At 36.0% G+C, this 19,634-nt stretch overlaps 1 protein-coding gene across 3 annotated transcripts in view; it reads right to left on the bottom strand.

The window, feature by feature from the left end:
* Positions 1-11,242: 11,242 nt before the first annotated feature.
* The window catches only part of EDNRA (endothelin receptor type A), a 32,954-nt gene continuing 24,562 nt past the window's right edge, over positions 11,243-19,634 (bottom strand). For 2 of the 3 annotated variants that reach the window (XM_082051770.1, XM_082051771.1), the window contains exons 5-8: positions 16,947-17,099; positions 14,667-14,800; positions 14,156-14,264; positions 11,243-12,309 (exon numbers count right to left, since the gene is read on the bottom strand). In XM_082051770.1, the coding sequence (XP_081907896.1) occupies positions 12,169-12,309; positions 14,156-14,264; positions 14,667-14,800; positions 16,947-17,099 (537 nt within the window). In that variant the 3' untranslated portion in view covers positions 11,243-12,168. The remainder of the gene's footprint in view (positions 12,310-14,155; positions 14,265-14,666; positions 14,801-16,946; positions 17,100-19,634) is intronic. The other variant, XM_082051772.1, reaches the window with a different exon arrangement.

Below are 19,634 nucleotides of genomic sequence, written 5' to 3'. Positions count from 1 at the left end.
AATGCTGAACCTGATTGTTTCAGTTAATTTGCAGAGCATTTATACATCAGGGATCATCATCACAACAGGCTTGGTCCTGTTCTCTGAGTCAGCACTCCCAGGTGCATGTGTGCACTCCTGTGGATTTGGCTGGGAGTTACTTTTACATAATTCAGAACAGAGTTTTGAGTCAAATGGTTAATTCGGTTCTGAAAGACACTCAGACAATATCTGAAAGATGAAACTGACTCACCTCTTAAGTATCTGGTCGTTAACCTGCTTACTCAGGCACAGCTTCCACTGACTTCCAAGAATCCAGTTTAGCATGTAAAACAGCAGTTAAGGCCAGTGTGAGCCTTGCTAGAGTACATAATTATCTTCAAAATTGTATATTTCCCTTGAAAAACCCTATTTTTATTTACTTCTCTGATTCTGCAGTAGTACATTTTGCAGAAAAACTTTCCATGCTTTGTCATCCCCAAACTGATTTGTTGTGTAAAGCCTAACGGAAAATTTATTCAGCTACAGTTACAGATACTCTTAAAGGAAAAAATTATATAATCAGCTTCAAGAACATACGCTTTTAATGGTTTTGCAATATTTAGAAGCCAGACACCCTTAACACATCTAAGTACACTCCATAAATTTAATTAATCAAAGAGAAATATCTTTGTTATTTGGGAGAAAGATGCCAAGTCCCAAATAAATACAGTTTATGTGAATCCATGTGCAGCTGTGGACAAGGGGTAATGGGTTCAAACTGGAACACAAGAGGTTCCACTTAAATTTGAGAAGAAACTTCTACTCAGTGAGGGTAACAGAACATTGGAACAAGCATTTGACACAGTCTCCCACAGCATCCTTACAGCTAAACTGAGGGAGTATGGTCTGGACGATCGGGTAGTGAGGTGGATTGTGAACTGGCTGAAGGAGAGAAGCCAGAGAGTCGTGGTCAATGGGGCGGAGTCTAGTTGGAGGCCTGTATCTAGTGGAGTGCCTCAGGGGGCAGTACTGGGGCCTGGACACATTCCTGTGTAGCCTCATCTAAATGTTCCTGTTCAGGCAGGGGGATTGGATTAGGTGATCTTTTGAGGTCCCTTCCAATCCCTAACATTCTGTGATTCTGTGACATGGCTTTGGCTGGCCTGAGTAGAAGACTATGCAAGGGCAACAGTGTTATGGTGGAAAGATACTTGATGTGGAAGGAAATCTAGCCTATATTTTTCATGATTAAATATGATGATCCTGAAGCATTTCCAGTAGAACTAGTTGCAGAAATGTGCTGGCATTCAGAAAGGCAATTAATGATCTTACTCTTTATTTTCTCCTTCTTAACAATTTCCCATCAAGTTCATTAGTATACACACTATATGTGAATTTCCATCTTAATAATGAACTTTCATAGACTTCTTATAAGAACACTGAACAAAAATAATCCAATGTCCAATATAAACTTTTTAAAGAAAAGGAGTAATATATGTCTTTAGATGATAGCTAATATATAATCATATCATTAGATAGGCAATGCACAAATCTAACACAAATATAAACAGAGTACCGAAAGCAGGAGATCAAACTGAATGTATACATCCAGGAATGCTGGAAGATGGTGAATTTGCCGTAATGGATGTATGCAGAATTTGGTCGAAGGAAGATAATTAATGAAAACAGTGAGATGTCTGTGTAAGAAAAATATAATGGGATATGTCAAGGGATAATTGATGTGAAATCAAACAGATAACCTGTATTAACCAGGTAACAGTCCCTCTATACTAAGCCTGCCAATCTAATGTACAAATAGTGTTTAAATATCATAAAGATAGTAAAAAGGTTGTTTTCTTACTGGCTGAACAATATGGCCACAATAACTGACATATTGTCGGAGCTGGGAATGTTGCAAGGGTGCGGACAGACTAATAATGAAGCACTTCAATTATACCAGGTAGAGTGTGTAAACGTAATGCTGGGACATAATGCTATGGTATTGTACATGGCTGTTCTGAAATAGAAATCAGGGAACCCACAAGTGGAGAAGTCTGAACTTGGTTGTAACAGTTCACAGGACTTGGGTAAAAAACTTCTGTGTTGTTTGTTGTTGTTGTTTTTTTTTTTTTTAAAAAAAAGGAACAACCTGATGAAGAATGATAAATACTTTTTCAAGTGCATCAAGACCAGACAGATAGTGAACGCTGACAGATGGCAAAGGTATAAAAAACAAGCTTAGAAGATAAAGTCATAGCAGATTAGGTAAATCCATTGCATCCATGCATCCATACTCACTGTGTTGGATCATAAGTAGCTTCCCATAACAAAACTGTCTTGTTAGTGGTTCTAAAGATCTGATTTAAACCAAGAAAAAGTTTATAGGCCAAATCAATGAAACAGTAACAAATCACTGGTCAAAATGGTGTTTACCTATGTATTACAAAGAAACTCAAATGAACTTTTAGCTGTTAGAGTGGGTAGCAAACATGTTTAGCAGAGAGGAAGAGAGAGAGAGAGATTTCTGCAGAATCTATGGATCAGTAAGCTAAAGTCTGTATTCAGGAAGCCAGCAGAACCTTTACAAAGAACAGAAATAATGGCTGCATTGCTAAACATTACATATGTAGAAGAATCAACATGACTTTAAACTGACTTAAATATTACTTTAAATCTCTGCCCTGTGACACTTAATATCTCTATACACTCAACCCAAACTGCATTTCTCTTGTTTTGCTGCCATGTCCCAATTGCAATCACATCACTTACTTGCTGATCACAAGTCACCTGGAGATCTGTTTCCATGATTCCATCTTCCCACCGGAGAGCAGCTTCTGATTATCTTCTTTAGATGTACTTCCTTCCTTTTCCTCAAGTTGATGTAATTTATCTTCTGTCTGTTTGTCTCCGTTTAGGGTTTAATCTATTCTATGATGTTATTATAAAATTAAATTTATTTATTTACTTCCTTGTTTATAGTAAATCCCTCATCCTCTAAATCCTTTTTAAAGTAATACTTGTGAAAGGTGTTAGGCTGATCATCCTAAAATGTCTCTAACTATGCTGAGATCATGAACAACACAGCAAGAGCTGGAAACTCCCTCACTGTTAAATCCCACACATTGCTGTGTTAATACACTTCAAGTTCAACCTGGAAGAGCTTTTTCTAAGCAGTGCATATTGTTGGTGAAATTTCTAATGTAGTGCTTCTGCAACTACACAGATAGAAGGGGGGTTTTGTTTGTTTTGTTTGCTTGCTTTGGTTGGTTGGTTGCTTTGGGGTTTTTGTTGTCATTTTTTGTTGGTGGTGGTTTGGTTTTTTGTTTTGTTTTCTTGTAAACATGGGATTTCAGGGCAAGAAGCTAGCTTATGTTACATTCCCCTTTAAGAATAAATTCTGTAATTAGAGTCCTGAAGAGGTTCTGGAGGGGTTCTGTACCTTTGTTTCTTTGCTGAAATTCGTAACAAAAATCATGACTGCCAAACAATGCTTGATCCAGTTCTAAATTAATTATTTTTGCTACCTGTAACCATTAATTGCAGTAGCACATTGTATCATTTGCTGTGCTTCTGAGTTAAGTGTAGGCTGTATAGGCTGAGGTTTTTGTCTGTGCAGTGAGATTGCAAATACTGAATCTAGATTAATTTGTCTGTGTCTGTTTCTATCTGTAGTTTGACAGCTCTGAAACTGTTTGTAATAAAAATAGTAATCCATTTTAAATTAGACTTCAGAATCTTTTGTGCTATGTATATCCAAAAATTAATAAATTTGTTTATTACTCTTAGCTTAGTATAAGAATTGCATAAGACCTTTTGCTTCATGGATGTGAGACAGAAGCTTTCATCTTTTTATTGACTGTGATTCTGAAGAGGCTTTGAGAAAAAAGTTGTGGGAACTAGATAGAGGGCCTTTCATAAAAATGGAAAACTTATTTCAATACCTAATTGCTTTCCCCCCCATTTTATTCTGCTTCCTGTAATCACTTGCCCCACAACTGTTACATTTAATTACTTTATCTTCAGGAACTACCCTGACAATTCAAGATACACTCACATGAGAACTTTTGGTAATACCAAAGGTCAGCTTTAGGTGTGGATAATGTTAACATTTGAAGTACTGGAAGCAGTCATGAGTTCAGCACAAATTAATTCATCATGCTTATTGGCAGCCATATGTCAAGGACAATAAGGGATCTCAGAGAGAAGGGCAAGTTAATAAGAGAGATGTCAAAGACAACACACAACTTCCAATTTTTCTGGCCTGTTTGTAGACTGTTTAGAGAATGTTTCTGTTATCTTTTGAATTTGTGGAGTTGTCAGGGTTCTGCAGAGTTTGGATAATGAAAAATAGTTAAAAATCAAAATTTCTTGCAGATCAAACTCATCACCAAACTCATAGTATTAAACATTACAAAATTTCATTTTTAATGTTTATAAAATTGTTATGTAGCGTATGTTGCCATGGCCTTGCAGAGCATTGTTTTGGAAAAATGTATTAGAGTATTTATACAACACGTAGTTGAATCAGCATTTGGAATAGATTTTCAGCTCCCTGGTGAGCTCAGAATTGTTCTTGAATTGCATTGTTTGTTTATTTAGGTTGGTCAATCCTTTCCATTTTCCATCCTGGCACCCACTGTAACAAATTGTTGCTAACACATCTGGAACCGTTGACCGGTTGTAGGCAGAGCATGGCAATTTGGGTTACTAACTAGTGGTGAAGTAATCTTACTTGAACTAAGACATAAACAGTGTATTAAATTAATTATCTGTATTTATTTTTGAGACTTGACAGGGAAAAAGTTAACCAATTATCCGCTACATTAAATATTGTGTGGCATTCTCATTTTCACTCAAGGGAAAGATTATTGAAATTTACCAGCAGATTAACTAGAAAGTAATCTACGATTACCAGGTAGAGTTTGATAAAAAGTATGTCAGCTTGGCTTAGTTATAGAGAGCTTATTTTCTTGTGACTTCTAATTATTTTTCATGTAATACATTTTTCATATTATTTTACTCGATGATTTTATTTGCATACAGAACAACGTTTACGAAATCACATACCTGTGGGAAAAACTGCAAAGTGGGAATGACTGTACATGACAGTTCTCACGCAGTGTTTAGTTAGTGCAAACTCTGTTTTCTCAAAGCCTATAAAATACATCCTTAGAACAGCTAAATATGTAATCAGCTACAGAAGATTAAATTTTCTGAAAGGAGGCACATCCCAGAGGTTTGTATATCAGGAGAATTGTAAAGGTTTTCAGTTTGACTCAGCAGGGTAAACCCCCACAGAGACACTTTTCTGTTGTATGTATTAACTTATTCAGGAATACAGCGTATACTACATCCCCTGCAGTAATAAATATTGATTCTGTGATTCCTCTGACATAGGATTGCTATATTTCTGAGAGATATGTACTCACACTATAATATGTCCACATTGATTTCAGTGTAGACCAGAATTGTTTCAGTAAAATTGATCTGCATAATTGCAGTAGGTGTGTGAGGGATACATAAGGTATTCCAGCCAACTGTACATTTCCAATATCTGCCTGAACAGTAAAGAGGACACCCTCAATAAGTGCAGAGGCATAGATCACTCTATTGATATCTGTGTGATAACTTGTATAAGTAGGAGTTACATCTTGGAATAAGGACAGGATCAGGAATGTCACAGAATCATAGAATACCATGTTGGAAGAGACCTCCAGGATCGTTTGGTCCAACCTTTCATGGCAAAAGCATGCTCTAGACAAGATAGCCCAGCACCCTGTCAATATCAATATTCCATGTCAATATTCTACAGTGAGGATTGTTCCCTGCAAATAGACAGTCTTCCTGTTCTCCTGTTCTGGCCACCCATCTGTTGGTTGACCAGTGTGAGAGAAGAACCCTCTTTCCTCTGACTTATTTTATTGAGCTGATCTTATGGGAAGAAATGTGTCTCAAGGCTTCTTTTCCCACGTGAGCATATGATATGATAATTTTGCAATTATTACAGGCTCCACAGAATCTTGTATGTCTTCTGTCCTGCTTAGCTGTAATGGGCTTATTCACATTGCCATAGTTATGCTACTGATGGGGCTCCAGTATACATTCTGACCAAAATCCCAGTCCTACTGAAGTCAGTGGCATCTTTATCATTGACTTCAGTAGGTTCAGCATTTTATCTCATTACTCCTTGGAACTTGAAATTACTTTAATGACTGGTTTTAACTTTGATTGAGGCTATACTTTCAGCTGGAAAATAAAATAATACCTTTTTTATTATGATTTCAATCAGTCTAGATGAATTCAGTTCTTATGTGAGCAAATTATAATTTTGGGTAAGTAAAATTTGGCTGGCTAAGTCTTAATACCATTTCATACTTTCGAAGCAGATTATTAAAAAATAAAACAAAACTGGTAAAGTGTATAGAAGTCCTTATTTGGAAATATGAATTGGTTACAAAACAGAGAACTGGGATAAAATACATGTGTAAGACCGCTTCTAGTCTGAAAAATCTGGAAATCTTAGAAGTGAGTTTGATCTTTCTTTAGCCACTTTTTAATACTAAAGTTGTAGTCAATAATTTGCTTTGTAGATTAACCTCATTCATTTATCCCAGTGGTATTTCAAACATAAGCTTCACCAAATGTGGGCATCCAAGCAAAATTCTAATATTTGTCATCAAGTTAATTTAACCAATTTTCAAATTTACTACTGTGCTAGTCTCTTTTCTAGAATATTGAATATTGAAACAAAGTTTTGTTGTTATGAATACATTCGTTCTTTTCTGTTTCTCAGCAAGCACTTTATGTTAAAACATTTTGGCCCTTGATTGCCCAATGGACTATTCACATCTTTGGTTACGATCGTGTATAATCATATGTGGTATGGAAGTACCCATTGTTAATTTACACAGTATTCTTTTTCTGCTTTCTCTCTAAATGGCCCACACTTTTTTAAGTAAATGGAAGAGAAGATCGGCTTTTTTTCGTATTATTGCACTTTATATGGAGGAACAAGAATGCAAGCGTATTCTCACATATACAGATGATCATAAAAAGGAAATAATTCAATGTCTTATAGTTTGATTTTGGAGAGGTACTGGGCATTGGAATTGTTGCAGTGCAGTTGTGATAAAGGAAACGTGGAAGATACTGTATATTACCAAAAAAAAGAGAAAAATATTAGCCGAAGACTTTTTTGCAGTGCAAGAAGGCAATGTTAACATTCAGTAAGGCATCTCCCTTTCTTCACAATTATCTCTGAGGTTGAGATGTCTCTAGAGCTAATACTTTAGAGAAACAATGCAAGAAATCAAAGCATCTTGCACTGGGTAGTTACATCTTCCTAATCCCCAGAATTTAGAGCTGGTTTGTATACTGGAGCATAAAGATTTATAGCCCTTCTATTATTTTATTCCAGCTCATGTAACTGTGGACAATCTCATTATTCATGGAAACATCTACTCTTTTAATTATTATTTGAGTTCTGGTTGAATTAGCAAAAGTGATATAGTTTCATTATTTTCTGTAAAAAAAGCAATACATTTTCAAATAGTAGTACTGAACCACAGTATTCATTTGTCCCAAGAGTACTATGTTAATGTTCTCTTTAAAAACTGATCCTAAAAATGTGTGACTTCTCTGGTAGTGTGGTTTAAATGTGCTTCTGTATTGGAACATGCCGTGTATCTGGAGATGGATGCTTTACTGTGTAGATAGTTGAAAGAAGGCTAATACAAATGTATACTTTATCCAGAGGCAATACTAAGGAGGCCACTGTACAACAGTTTTGGAGGGAAAAACAACATAAAAACTTTAGACAGAGATTTCGATGAATATGAAGTGTGACTACAGGATAGCACAGTAGTTTCTAATAATGATGGATTTCTAATCTTCCCATATGTTTAAAATAGATAGCAGAATGCATGTTCCCTTGTATGACTTAGAAATGCTCAGTCTTTTTACTCCCAAGGAGTAAGAAAGCATGCGATTAAAGTAAAGGCCTTATTCTGAGTTGCACCCAGTATTTCCAAATCATTGATTTCAGAGCAGTTTGGAGATACTCAGTTACTCTGAGAAATGTGGGCAGAGTCTTGTTGAAGAATGGAATAAATTAATTTTTTCTTATCAGTTTTAACACTGATGAGACTGCAAAACTGTGACTCAAGCAACAGTTCATTTGAGAAGCAGTGGTATCTATACAGGGAAAAAGCTGGTTCTAGAGGACATACCAGAAGTCAATTAATTTCATCTTCCTTTATAGAAACTGGAGATGACCTACTTTTTTTATTTAGTTCTTATCTTCCTTTCCCACACTTGCACTAATGATAAACTGTTTCTTTTAGAGCCACATTTTAAACATGCCTGGGTTTGTTAGTTTGGTTTTGTTTGTTTGGTTTTGGTTTTGGTTTTTTTTCCTATGCAACTTGGGAATTATTTCTGTTGTGTAAACTTTTTCTGTGTCTTTCCTTACTCTGTCTTTGAAAGAGTTGGGATTGTAAATTAGGGATACTTTGCAGAGCCAAGCTTTGCACAACTGATTGTCTGGAAAAAATTTTGCAAGGCAATGTTAGCATGCAGTCTGAGTGTGTTTCTTCTAATGAAAATGCATGCTTTGCCTCAGGGACATTTGAGCAGAAATCTGTTCATAAAAATGCAGCAGAATTTGAATGTGTACCATGTCTTCTCATAAACTGAACCCATAAGGCTTCAGAGAACCAAATGATTTAGTAACAAGATTGCAGTAAATATGTAAATGATGAGAAAGAAACAGCAAAAAAGCAAGTAATTTCACAAGAAATAGAACTTACGAGTACTGTTCTCCAAGAATTTGTGTGTTGTGGTTTGATTCTCAGATGTCTTACAAGTTGCAAGCTTTGATCAAAGCTTTTGCTGTAGCTGTAATGTTTATAACATCTCTCTATTGTGCGAATTTGTTGAGTACATATAAACTCAATTTCAGCAATTTTCTGTGTAGAGTATAAGCAGGACCTTGTTCTTCTACCCACCCTGCAGTTTCTGTGAAATTCTCTGAAACATCATTATGATGATAACTCTGTTCTGTAAAATTTATTGAAATTGGGTAGGGGGCTAAGGTCAAGTCTGAAGCACAGCTTCATGTTTAAATAAATAAACAGAAACATATGTAAAAGTGAAAACCTATGTATGCTGTATCTTTGAAGCAAATAAGTATAACATATAGTAAAGAGGAAATGTTTAGCAAGGTAGCTTGAAATAAATTCATATTGAAAACAAGGAGAAAAACTGGATTCTAAAATTAAAGTCTGTGAAGTGTTTGAAGTTGAGATGTGAGACTGTATATAAAGGAAAATGGTCAATGAAATTTTACACTGACTAGACTGAAAATAGTTGGGAATTGTGAAGTCAACAGAAAGATGATTGTGATAGTTAAATGGATTTTTATTATGATGAATAGATATTATTAAGAGTGTGAGAAATTAATCTGAAACTTGCGGAATACAGATCCTGTCAACTGCAGAAAAAAGCTAGGCTTGATTCATCTGCAGAGAATGCAAACAGCAGACAAACAGCAAACAGCATGGCAAAACAGAGTCTTAAGACCTCCAAGACCTCACTTGTCACTGTTATTTAGGCTCAGTCTTGTCCTTCCATTGGCTGGAGGAGATGTTTTGAGGATCACCAGTTAGTTTTTGCAGGCTTTGATCCCTAAGTAAGCTTCCAAAAATCGTTCTAAAGCATTCTAAAAAACACCTCTGACATCTGTTAGATATCTTACCCTCTTTCTTTAGTTAAAAAAGTTTCGTATTTTATGATGCTGCCACTAAGATCTGTCAGCTCTTTGAGGAGTGGGAACATGGTTTTTCCACCTACGCTGAACTGACTTAGAGTATGTTTTGTGTGTGCACATGCATATGTCTTTGCCACATAGTAGAGCCAGCTATTGGTTTGAAAGCAATGGATTTTTGCACTGTTAATTCTGGAAGGAAAACTTCTAGCTTTTCATGACTTGTGTTTGGCATCAGTGCTGGTAAAGCCTAAAAATGGTCAGCTTGAGAGTCTGAATCTTTTGCAGGTAGATGCCTTTTTTTGTAAAAAATAAAGGGTCCTGAAGTTTCTGTCCTTGATTGTGTCTACTGTTCACAGTCTTATGTAAACAGGTCAAAAAGATTGTCTCTGAACAATCAGATTATTGGTTTGCTGGTATACTATGATTTTTTTGGTCAATCTAACCATCAGATAAATAACAGAAGAGGGGAATATGAACAAGGCTTTTCCTGCCTTGAAATAAAGAAGTGGCGATTTACAACTTAAATCCATTCCTTGTGTCTGTTTTCTGTTTACCTTTATCATCTGCTCAAGACACTCTGTCAAAGGAGCAGTGCAAGTGTCAGCATATAAAGAGACCCAGTAATTCAACATTCTCAAAGGAAAGCATTGTTACTCATTTGCTATTATTTTGATACAGCTTGAGGATGAAATGTTTTGAATAAAATTCAGCCAAGTTTCATTCAATACCGTGCTCTTAGGCACTACTACAGAGCACGTCTGAGTCAGAAGACTATATCTAGGTTTATAACATATGAACATAAATTTGTCTGTATTTGTACATACATACATGTCACAGAGACAAAAGCACGCACGAAAGTACATAAACCATTTTAAATAACTTTTTTTTTTTTAATATACTTTAGAAATTTGTGTGAATGTAAACATTTAGGAAACTTGTGCAGCAGAAGTCACTGTAGCCACTAGTATTTTGACCTTGTAAATAAAAATATGCAGGATTATATCTTTCACTTGAAATGTAACAGATATTTAAAAATTTGTGGAATTTTACTTACTGCTTCTCAGCTTGGCACAACAGATGCTATAAAGGTCCTAGCAGATTTGTGCATAAGATGTATTATATATGACACCACACTATTTAATTCCATGATTTAATGAAAGGCTAGCTATTAAATTTTTTTTATAGCCAAACAAGGAATCTCTTGCTTTGTAACCATAATGGATGGGAATAATAAGTAAATCATCAGTTTACATGTATGCAAGCAACATTTTCTATATATTATTAATAGCATTTGTATGGCTAATAATTCTAATAAACTATCAAACCCCATCAAAATCTTTGAACGTTGTGAGAGTAAGACAAAAAGCTCTGTAAGCGTAAGGCACAAAATATCCTTGTGTACATCCAACTGTTATGGACTTCCATAGTTCTGCATTCACTGTGCCTATAACCTCATATTCACAATGTGTAAGTAGTGTTGTGCATAGTTGCTACAATAATAACCACATTCTCAGAACTCTTTGGACAGCTTTAATAATGTTACACCGTGTTCCACTGACTCTCATTTCAACTTAGATTTAATGCAGCTATAGTCTAAATAGATTAATAGGTTCATATTTTTCAAGAATTTCCATGATACGTTAATTAAAAACATATTGTAAGGTGCCCCTCTGTGGGCATCTTTCATTATTTTTGCTGATATACATTATGTTTATTCTGTTTATTTTGTGCAGAGCATTAGAATACATAACACAGTATAGTACTGTATTATTAATACCTCTTTTTTGGTATTAATCTGTGCTTAAGTGCCAAATGTTGATGCTACTTTAAATAGTCTTTTCCTGTTTTTGAATACTGAAGTGCTGCAAATGTGAACTGCCCAGCTAATGTCCTGATCCTTTGTAACATAAGTAAATAAAATACTGGTGTGGATGTAAACGTTTTCCAACATAAACCTGAAAAACAACAACAACATGCAAAACATACTGGTGCATGGAATATATCCACCACAAAAAAAAGACAAATGGCCAGAAAGAAAATACAGTCACAGACAGATTCAATTTTGAAATCTCCTGAAAAATTCAGGAGTGATTAATTCTAGGCTACAATCAGGTAAAAAGATTGTTTTGTATCAGTCACAGACACTAGACAGCTCCTGCTTGGTTCAGAAGAGCAAACCACCTGTGTAGCCCAAGTCAGTTTTTTGTGTCATAATCACATCAATATAATTTGCAGAGACTGAGTTACCATCCAGTGGATATCAGTTCACAGAACTCCACAGTTATAGTCAGTCAATCTACTCAGTCACCTCTACAATTAGGTACAAGGCTGCACATGGCTGAATTGATTATGGAACAGTCACTGGGCTTCCTGTTGAAATAGCTTTTTTGAGACCTTTTTTTTTCCTGTTTGATTCTGAAGTGGTATCAGAGTCCTTATTTTCAGTTCATGCTGTCTTTATGGCTGCTTCGATCTGTATTGTGATTGTTTAGTTCTTGATTTTTCCACTGAATGCTTGTTCCGTTCATGGGCACTGAAGTCACTAGACTTTTAGACTGGGAACAGCAACAGCAAAGACATGACTGGAAATTTAAAAAAAAAAAAAAAAAAGTTAACACAAATGTATCAATTCTATGCAGATTGCATCCTATATCTTTTATTCAGAAATAAACAGACAATTCTGATAGCTGCACCCAGGCAAGTTTTTTGTCCTAGAATACAAACAATTCTTGTGACTAAACATCACAAATGCAGCAAATTAGGCCTGGCCTGTGCCTCTTATTTAAGAAAAACTTCCACTGTATCAAAAGGGAAATTTGTCTGACTAAGGTAAATAGATTGAGAACTAACACAGAACTTAACGCATATTGTAAGAGCTGGGTTGTTTTTCCCTCTTTCTCACTGTACTTCAAACTTAGGGATCAGCATGCTCCTTAGCATGTAAGAGAAAAGAAAATTCTCCGGCCCATGACTTAGGTCTCATCTCACATCTTAAAAGAAGACAAACTTGTTTAGGAAAAGAGACAGTAAATATATTGAGGTGTATCATTTTTCACAGTTAAAAATAGAAGATAATTCAGGATGGTACTCCTAGGTTCTTCACAGGCTGGTATGTTCAGTTGTCTCTTCTGAAAGGAGCAGAAAATATTCTTCAGCTATCCTCCCCTCCCTTCAGGAAAACTAGTGCCTAATTCTATGTAGATGGTATCTCTGAACTCAAGGAGAAGTTTGTTGCAGCGAGGTAAAGCCAGACTTAAGATATAGGTACTATCTATCTATGAGTGGGTATGTAAAACAGCAACAGAGGTAGGTTGAGAATCTCAAATATGAAATGGAAAGATTGCCTGAATTCATGACCTTGGTAGTAGAAAGGAAAGGGTAAGCTATAATGAGAAACTTGGAAGGATTAAATAATTGCTGAAAATTCTTTAATTAGAGTTAGTGGATGGTAATTTTATTTGGAAGAACAAATGGAAAGAATTAACTAATGATACGAGGAGCAGCCTGGTAGTGCCCACTGCTACTTCTCCCTTTCACTTGAGGACAAGTTCAGGCATAGTATCCTCTCCACAGTTCCCAAATGAAGTAGGGGACTGTGAAAAGGAAAGTTGCCTTCTTATTTATGATGTGGAAATACTCCCTTAAAATAGTTTGTACGTATGAGCAGGCTACAAACAGATATTCTCTATTTTAATAATTTCTTATACTTTTTCAGTAGCTTGAGTTGCCTATTTGGAGACTTAAAATTTAGTGGTTCAGTCCTGTCATAATTTTTCTTTGCAGATAGAAAGGAGTCAGTCTTCCACTTCACTACGTTCTTTACCAGTTTATGCTCTCATTTTCTCTCTTCCTGTATTGCTTTATTAGGTGAATGGGTACTTGTACAGGCACAGTGTCACAAGGCAATTATTTCAGCCTTAAAATATGTTTTTATCTGTAGGAACTAGAAAAATGCAGGTAAAGGCCATAATGTGTGTTTAATTGCAAAAGTCAACTCAGGTGCCTGCTTTGGTATTCAAGCCTGAAAATTTTAGATGTTAAGGGGATTATTTTACTGCAGGCAGCTTGGGGTCCTATGTTTGTGTTCCTTGTCTTCATCTAGAGTGGGAAATACGTCATCAGTCAAATTTTATTTCGTGTACATGTCACATACAGATAGTTCTTACAAGAGCGTGTCTATCTAGATTAAATGTTTACATATGAGGACTATGTCAAACTTATTTACTGGTTTAGCATTTCAGATAAAGTGAATAGTTCCACTTTCCATTTGGTATATGTGCGATGAGAGCTGCTAGTTGGTAAACTAGACAATTTAAAATCTCTCATTCCTTTGCATGCCTCTTCTCCCAGATGCGGAAAATGAATAATAATTAAGTAGTTTTATACAGTTCATCAACTGGGCATAAAATCCTATCAAGAAGATCTTACCTGAAAACAGTTTTTAAATTTCTTGCTCACAAAATACAGAGCTATTGGGTTTATACAAGAGTTCATGGTTGCCAGGTTGATGCTGATGTAATCCAATGGCAGCAAGAAACTAGCCAACAAAAGAGAAAGTGAAACATTTAAACTGTTCAAATACTGTAGAAGCATCCATGCTCTTTGTAGTTACAATCCTTTCTATCCCAGAAACTAATTCTCTCTTACCTAATAACTCCCTCAGTCTAATCGTGTACCATGCCAGGTCTATAATAGCCTGGCTCACAGAAGTTAAAAAAAGCCAGAGGAAAGCGATTGCAATGGTGATAGTTAACATTTATTGAAATTAGGCTACCCCATTAAAACTGAAACCCCTGAAAATGGATGTAGTCATAAAATAAAGTATTTACTCTTCTAACACCAAAGTTGCATGCACAATGACATTTCTAACAGAAACTCCAAGTGTGTAGTATTATATTTTTTCAGTATAAACAATTGATTGACATAGAAAATTAAGTACCTGAGCAGTTCACATCTGCCGGGGTCTCTTTCATTGTATACCATTTTCTTCAAAATTCGGCTCAAATGGAGAGGGAACCAGCAAAGAGCAAAAATCACTACTAAACAGAAAACTGTCTTTGCAACTTCTCGACGCTAGAAAAAGGAGTAAAGAGAACTATGACTGAGTGCCTGATTCATATTGGTAAGTGATTGTAGTATAGTGATGTTGAGAGCAAAGTAAGTAATCTAGATAAAGTGTGCAAGGATTCCCGAAGTGTAGCTTCCAGACTGCCTGGTGTCCCTGAACTAACTTTTATGGGGCTTGTCATGTTCTTGATTCTGACTATTCTCAACAGAACCTGCTCATCACTGACAGTGGAGCAGCTGGAGCACACAAGTCATTGCCAGGACACTGTAGATGTTAGCCAAGGAAAATCCACTGCTGGGCTTTCCCGAACCTGACTGATTTCCCAGTCCTTCTTATTCCTCTACACTGGATTAGTTTTCTCTCAGTCCCTCAGATAAATCTGTTCCTTCAAAAACATAGCTACTCTGCAAGAAACCTTTTTCATGTATGAGAGAAACTGAGATCACACCTGCTTGATAACCCATGTGTACCTAATCCTTGATGTGGGACAATTTTTAAGCCCAAGGCACCTAAATCAATTGGCAATAAAAGTTCCATTCAACCATGTACCTAATCTGGATGTCACATTCTCTCTGATTTTATATTTAGTATCCATCATATTACTTAAGGGGATACTGCACAGTATATTACTTTTTCTATGTGATCCTTGCTATGTGATTGTAATGTTCTTAAGTAAATAGTTTCTCTACAAAGAAAATTTTAGAAATGTCTATATTACAGCTTAGTCTCATAATACTTAGGAAATAATTTAAATTTAATAGATATTTTATATGGCTCCAGCGATTTACAGATAGTTTAGGGTTTTGCTGACAATGCATACCAATGGTGTCTGGTAGTCATGGATTTGATAGAGAGAAGCATATGCAGGGGTGAGAATACCGCTTCTGGAACTGCCACTATAATGTAATAATATCAACATTAAAAAACTTGAAGACAAATGTATGATTACAGTAAGTGTTGTGAGGCTTTGAATTCTACTATTATTTTTTTTTCTTTCTTAAAATAGCAGTATTTATCAAAATACAAAAAAATATCATAACTAGACATTGATGTGTACAAGGCTGTAGGGAAAGAAGGGAAGAAAGAAGGGCAAAAAGTGACAGTTAAAAAGACAAGCATTTGTAAATAGTGGAATAAATTAATCATCCAGCAACCAGTCCAAATAGTTTTCTGGGCACTACACATCATGACGGGAAAGCTGGCGGGTGGATTCCTTGGTACATACCATTCTAGTCCTAATGGGTGGAGTAGATTGTGTGTAGCCCTAGGACAGACCGTGTTGCCAGCCCCGGGGCCCTGATGAGCGGGGCCCTGATGAGCGGGGGGGAAAAGTGGAGGATCTGCACAAGGGGAGGATCTTCTGGTTTGCCCTGATCTGGAATGAACCAGCAAAGGAGGAACCTTGGAGACAACTCACTCCAATGCAGAGGGGACTGCTTTAGGGATTCACATCTGTGAATGTGGAATTTGAAAGAGTGGAATTTGAAAGAGTGGAATTTGAGGGGCTGACGTTAGCGCAGGGGAAAAGCTACTGATTGTTTTTGAAATTTCAGTTAGGAATTAAACATCAGGCAGTGCTGCAAAAACAGCTAAGTGAGATCTGACAATTCTGTGAGTGACTTTATTCTATGATCATTTGTTTGTACTAGTCTCTTGTTGCTCCTTTCAAAGCAGCTACAGTAGTGGTAATGCAAAAGTGCAATAACCCTGAAAAAAAGAAACCACTCTATTCTAAACCAGGTTGTTCTACAATTGCTTTTTATATGAAACTAAATTGCATATCAAAGTGTGCCAAAAGTAGGGGGGACCCATGGAGTCATTTCTTTGTGAATAAAAATAAATTTTTTTTTGGCAAATCTTTGTAACTAAATTTCAAAGCATTTAGCCTGTTGTGATCTGAGGTTAAAGAGCAGGAGAGCACAACTGTCGTACATACTTAACAAAATAAAGAAACTGGCTCATTTCCTCAGTGTGCTGTCGTCAGTATCTCCTTTAGTCTTATATTCTGGGTTCAAATGAATACCTTAACTTCATAAGTAACCTACATAGATTTCTGTAATTTACTGGATACAAGAACACTTTGGAACATTTCTAAGCTAACCCAAAGAGAGAAGAATAGTATTTTCAAACATTGGTGTTCCTAATATTTACCTGCTTAAGGTGTTCACTGAGAGCAATTCTCAAGTTGCTGTTTCTTCTGTTTAACATTTCACAGGTCATTAGCGTATAAAAGATGGCAGTACATGCCAGTGGCATGCAGAAATAGAAACCAAACAGCCACCAATCCTTCGCATCTTTGTAAAACTGTAGATAAGGAAAAGAGAAGATGTTTTGTAATGATTCAATGGGAAGTACCACAGAAAGGTCTTAGAAGGGCTTGACAGTTGTTACACTGGTATCTATCTGTTGGTAAACAGCACAAATTATGTAAACTTTCTTACCACTGATCTGTTTTGGTCCAACATCAAAATGGGGATTGTGGTGATGTAAGCATTTTACTTTACGGACAGCCTGCTTGTACCTTTGTTGCAATCTGTCTTGGTTTGGAATGAATTTCTTTTGATTGTGCTTTCTGAACGTTTACACTCATTCATGAAACTGGTATCCAGTTTCATGAAAGGGGCATGCCAGAACATAGACAAGGGTCAGTTTGTGATAACAAATTTTACTAAAAGCGTGTCTCAGGAAATGCCATTTCCCTCTATGGCTTCTGTCCTGATTCCAAAAAAGGAAAATTCAGAATGTCTTGTAAGTTTAATCACCTTTTGTTATCAGTGAAAAGACTAGTAGTTGATTTGCTTATGGCAGATAGGAGCCACTTCCTAAGTGTTTGGCTGATACATGCAAAGCTTTGGCCAGTTGGCTTCTAGTGCCACAGTTACTTTTGCCTTTTGTGACGGGACACTGAGGGACTTGATAGAGAAGCAGTACTTTGCTGTGTAATTTTAAATGTTAGGTGTGATTTAAGACATGGTTTAAGTTAATACACTTATGTATTATGGGAAATACTACATTTGACAAAACTTTCAAAATTAATTGTTTCTGTAGACAATTACATTTTCAGACTTGAGAAATTATTGTATCTTGTTTTTTAACTTCTATGCTCAGACAGAATTTCACACTGAAATTCCTGTCTCTGTGTTATTAGTCACTGAGATGGATATGTGTAAAAGGGGACCTTCTTTCTCATAATCTGTCCCCTAGCTTGTTTATTCCTGGCAGATGTGCTCTTGTAACATCACAGTTCCCACACCAAATGTCAAAATGCTAATAACGGAGGATTATAACAGTCCTGCTTCAAAAAGTCAAACTTTGAGATCTTGTTTACATTTAAAACTGAACAGTACTAAACTTTGAAATATGAAAAAATGAATGCAATTAATAGAGTAGTATTTAATAATCTTCTTTTTAAATCTGCTTTAGTTACACTAGAAAGTTGATTTACTATGGAAAAGGGAATTCCTTTCATTTTTCTTACTCTGCCCCAACACAGCTGCTTACAGTTTGCTAATTTACCATATGCTGTTGGTATCTAGGCCACAACCCCACCCCACAGGACATTTTGAATTCTGTTGGTTAGCTTGTTTCCTCCTCCTCATAGCCTGAGTCCTGCGTGAGGAGGGGCTACAGGCTGCCGCATAATTGCAGCCTCCTTGGGGGCTGAATTTTCCCCAGTGGGAACTGAACTGCTGCCAGAAAAAAAACAAAACAAAACAGAAAACAATGTGCTTCGTATTTTAAGAGTTTGTTCTGAGAAGAAATCTAATTACCACTCATTCTACAGAGAAAAGGATTACAAATACATGGAGACAGTTACATTTTTTGTGGTAAATTCCTCCAAATAATGCTAAAATCATATTTGTTGTGCAGCACAGCAAAATGTGTACTGTATGAATCCATGCTATGTTTGCAAGCAAAACTTTCTGTCATATCAGTCTACCAGCTTTCATTAACGTTGTCTGTCAGTCAAGAACACACAAACACACAGTTCCGTCTCACAACCCTGACCAATGCATCAATTTTGTATGAGGACCTGGCTTTGTGAAGTTATAAAACCTACATGAAAATGTCTGTAAATGATTAATTGTGGAATCTGAGTTTCACAAAGCTTACATCAAAGCACAAAATTGGGTTGATTTAAGAGAAGTAGACATTCTTTTGTTTGTCTTGAAAGCCCATATGGAACTGTTTTTCTACAGTAAATGTGCATTTTGAACAAGTTTCCTAGTTCACTCAGTCTCTTGGGAATCATCATCTAGCATGAGTATTTTAAGTCTTTCAAGGATAGCTTTAAACATGAATAAAACTCCTATTAAAACCAAAAGTTAATCACAAATCCTTGCCAAATTTTAATAATTGTTTATTGTGGTTTTTGTGGTAGTAAATTATATAGTTAAGGTTAAAATGGTATTTCCCTTTTAATCTCATATTTGTACTTGCTTGCAATGCACTGAAACACAACACTCTCCATTTTGACTGACACAGCCAACACTTACTCTCAGCTTGGATGTAAAAGCTGGTTTGTTTCCTTGAAAACTGAACTGGTATGGGGAGATTTAGAGCTTCTGAGTTATGCTGAGCAAGTAAAATATAAGAATGCCTGATAATAAAACAAAAAAAGCTATTCTACTTACCATATTAAGAACAGAACAATAAAGTTAGCATGCCTATGGAATACCTGTAGTGTTTTTGAGAAAAGGGAAAGCTAGTATTTTTCTTAGGGTGGGAGGAACTGGAGATTGTCCAGGCACATTTGTGTAGAAAAACAGCCATTACAAAAGGAAAATGTGCTGCAGTGTGCATTTCATAAATCATATTCTTATAACTACAGTATCTACA

Source organism: Streptopelia decaocto (genome assembly GCF_964273445.1).
Source record: "Streptopelia decaocto genome assembly, chromosome: 4".
Lineage (NCBI taxonomy): Eukaryota > Metazoa > Chordata > Aves > Columbiformes > Columbidae > Streptopelia > Streptopelia decaocto.
The sequence above is the reverse complement of the archived record's forward strand: the minus strand, read 5'-3'. Positions and strand labels throughout refer to the sequence as shown.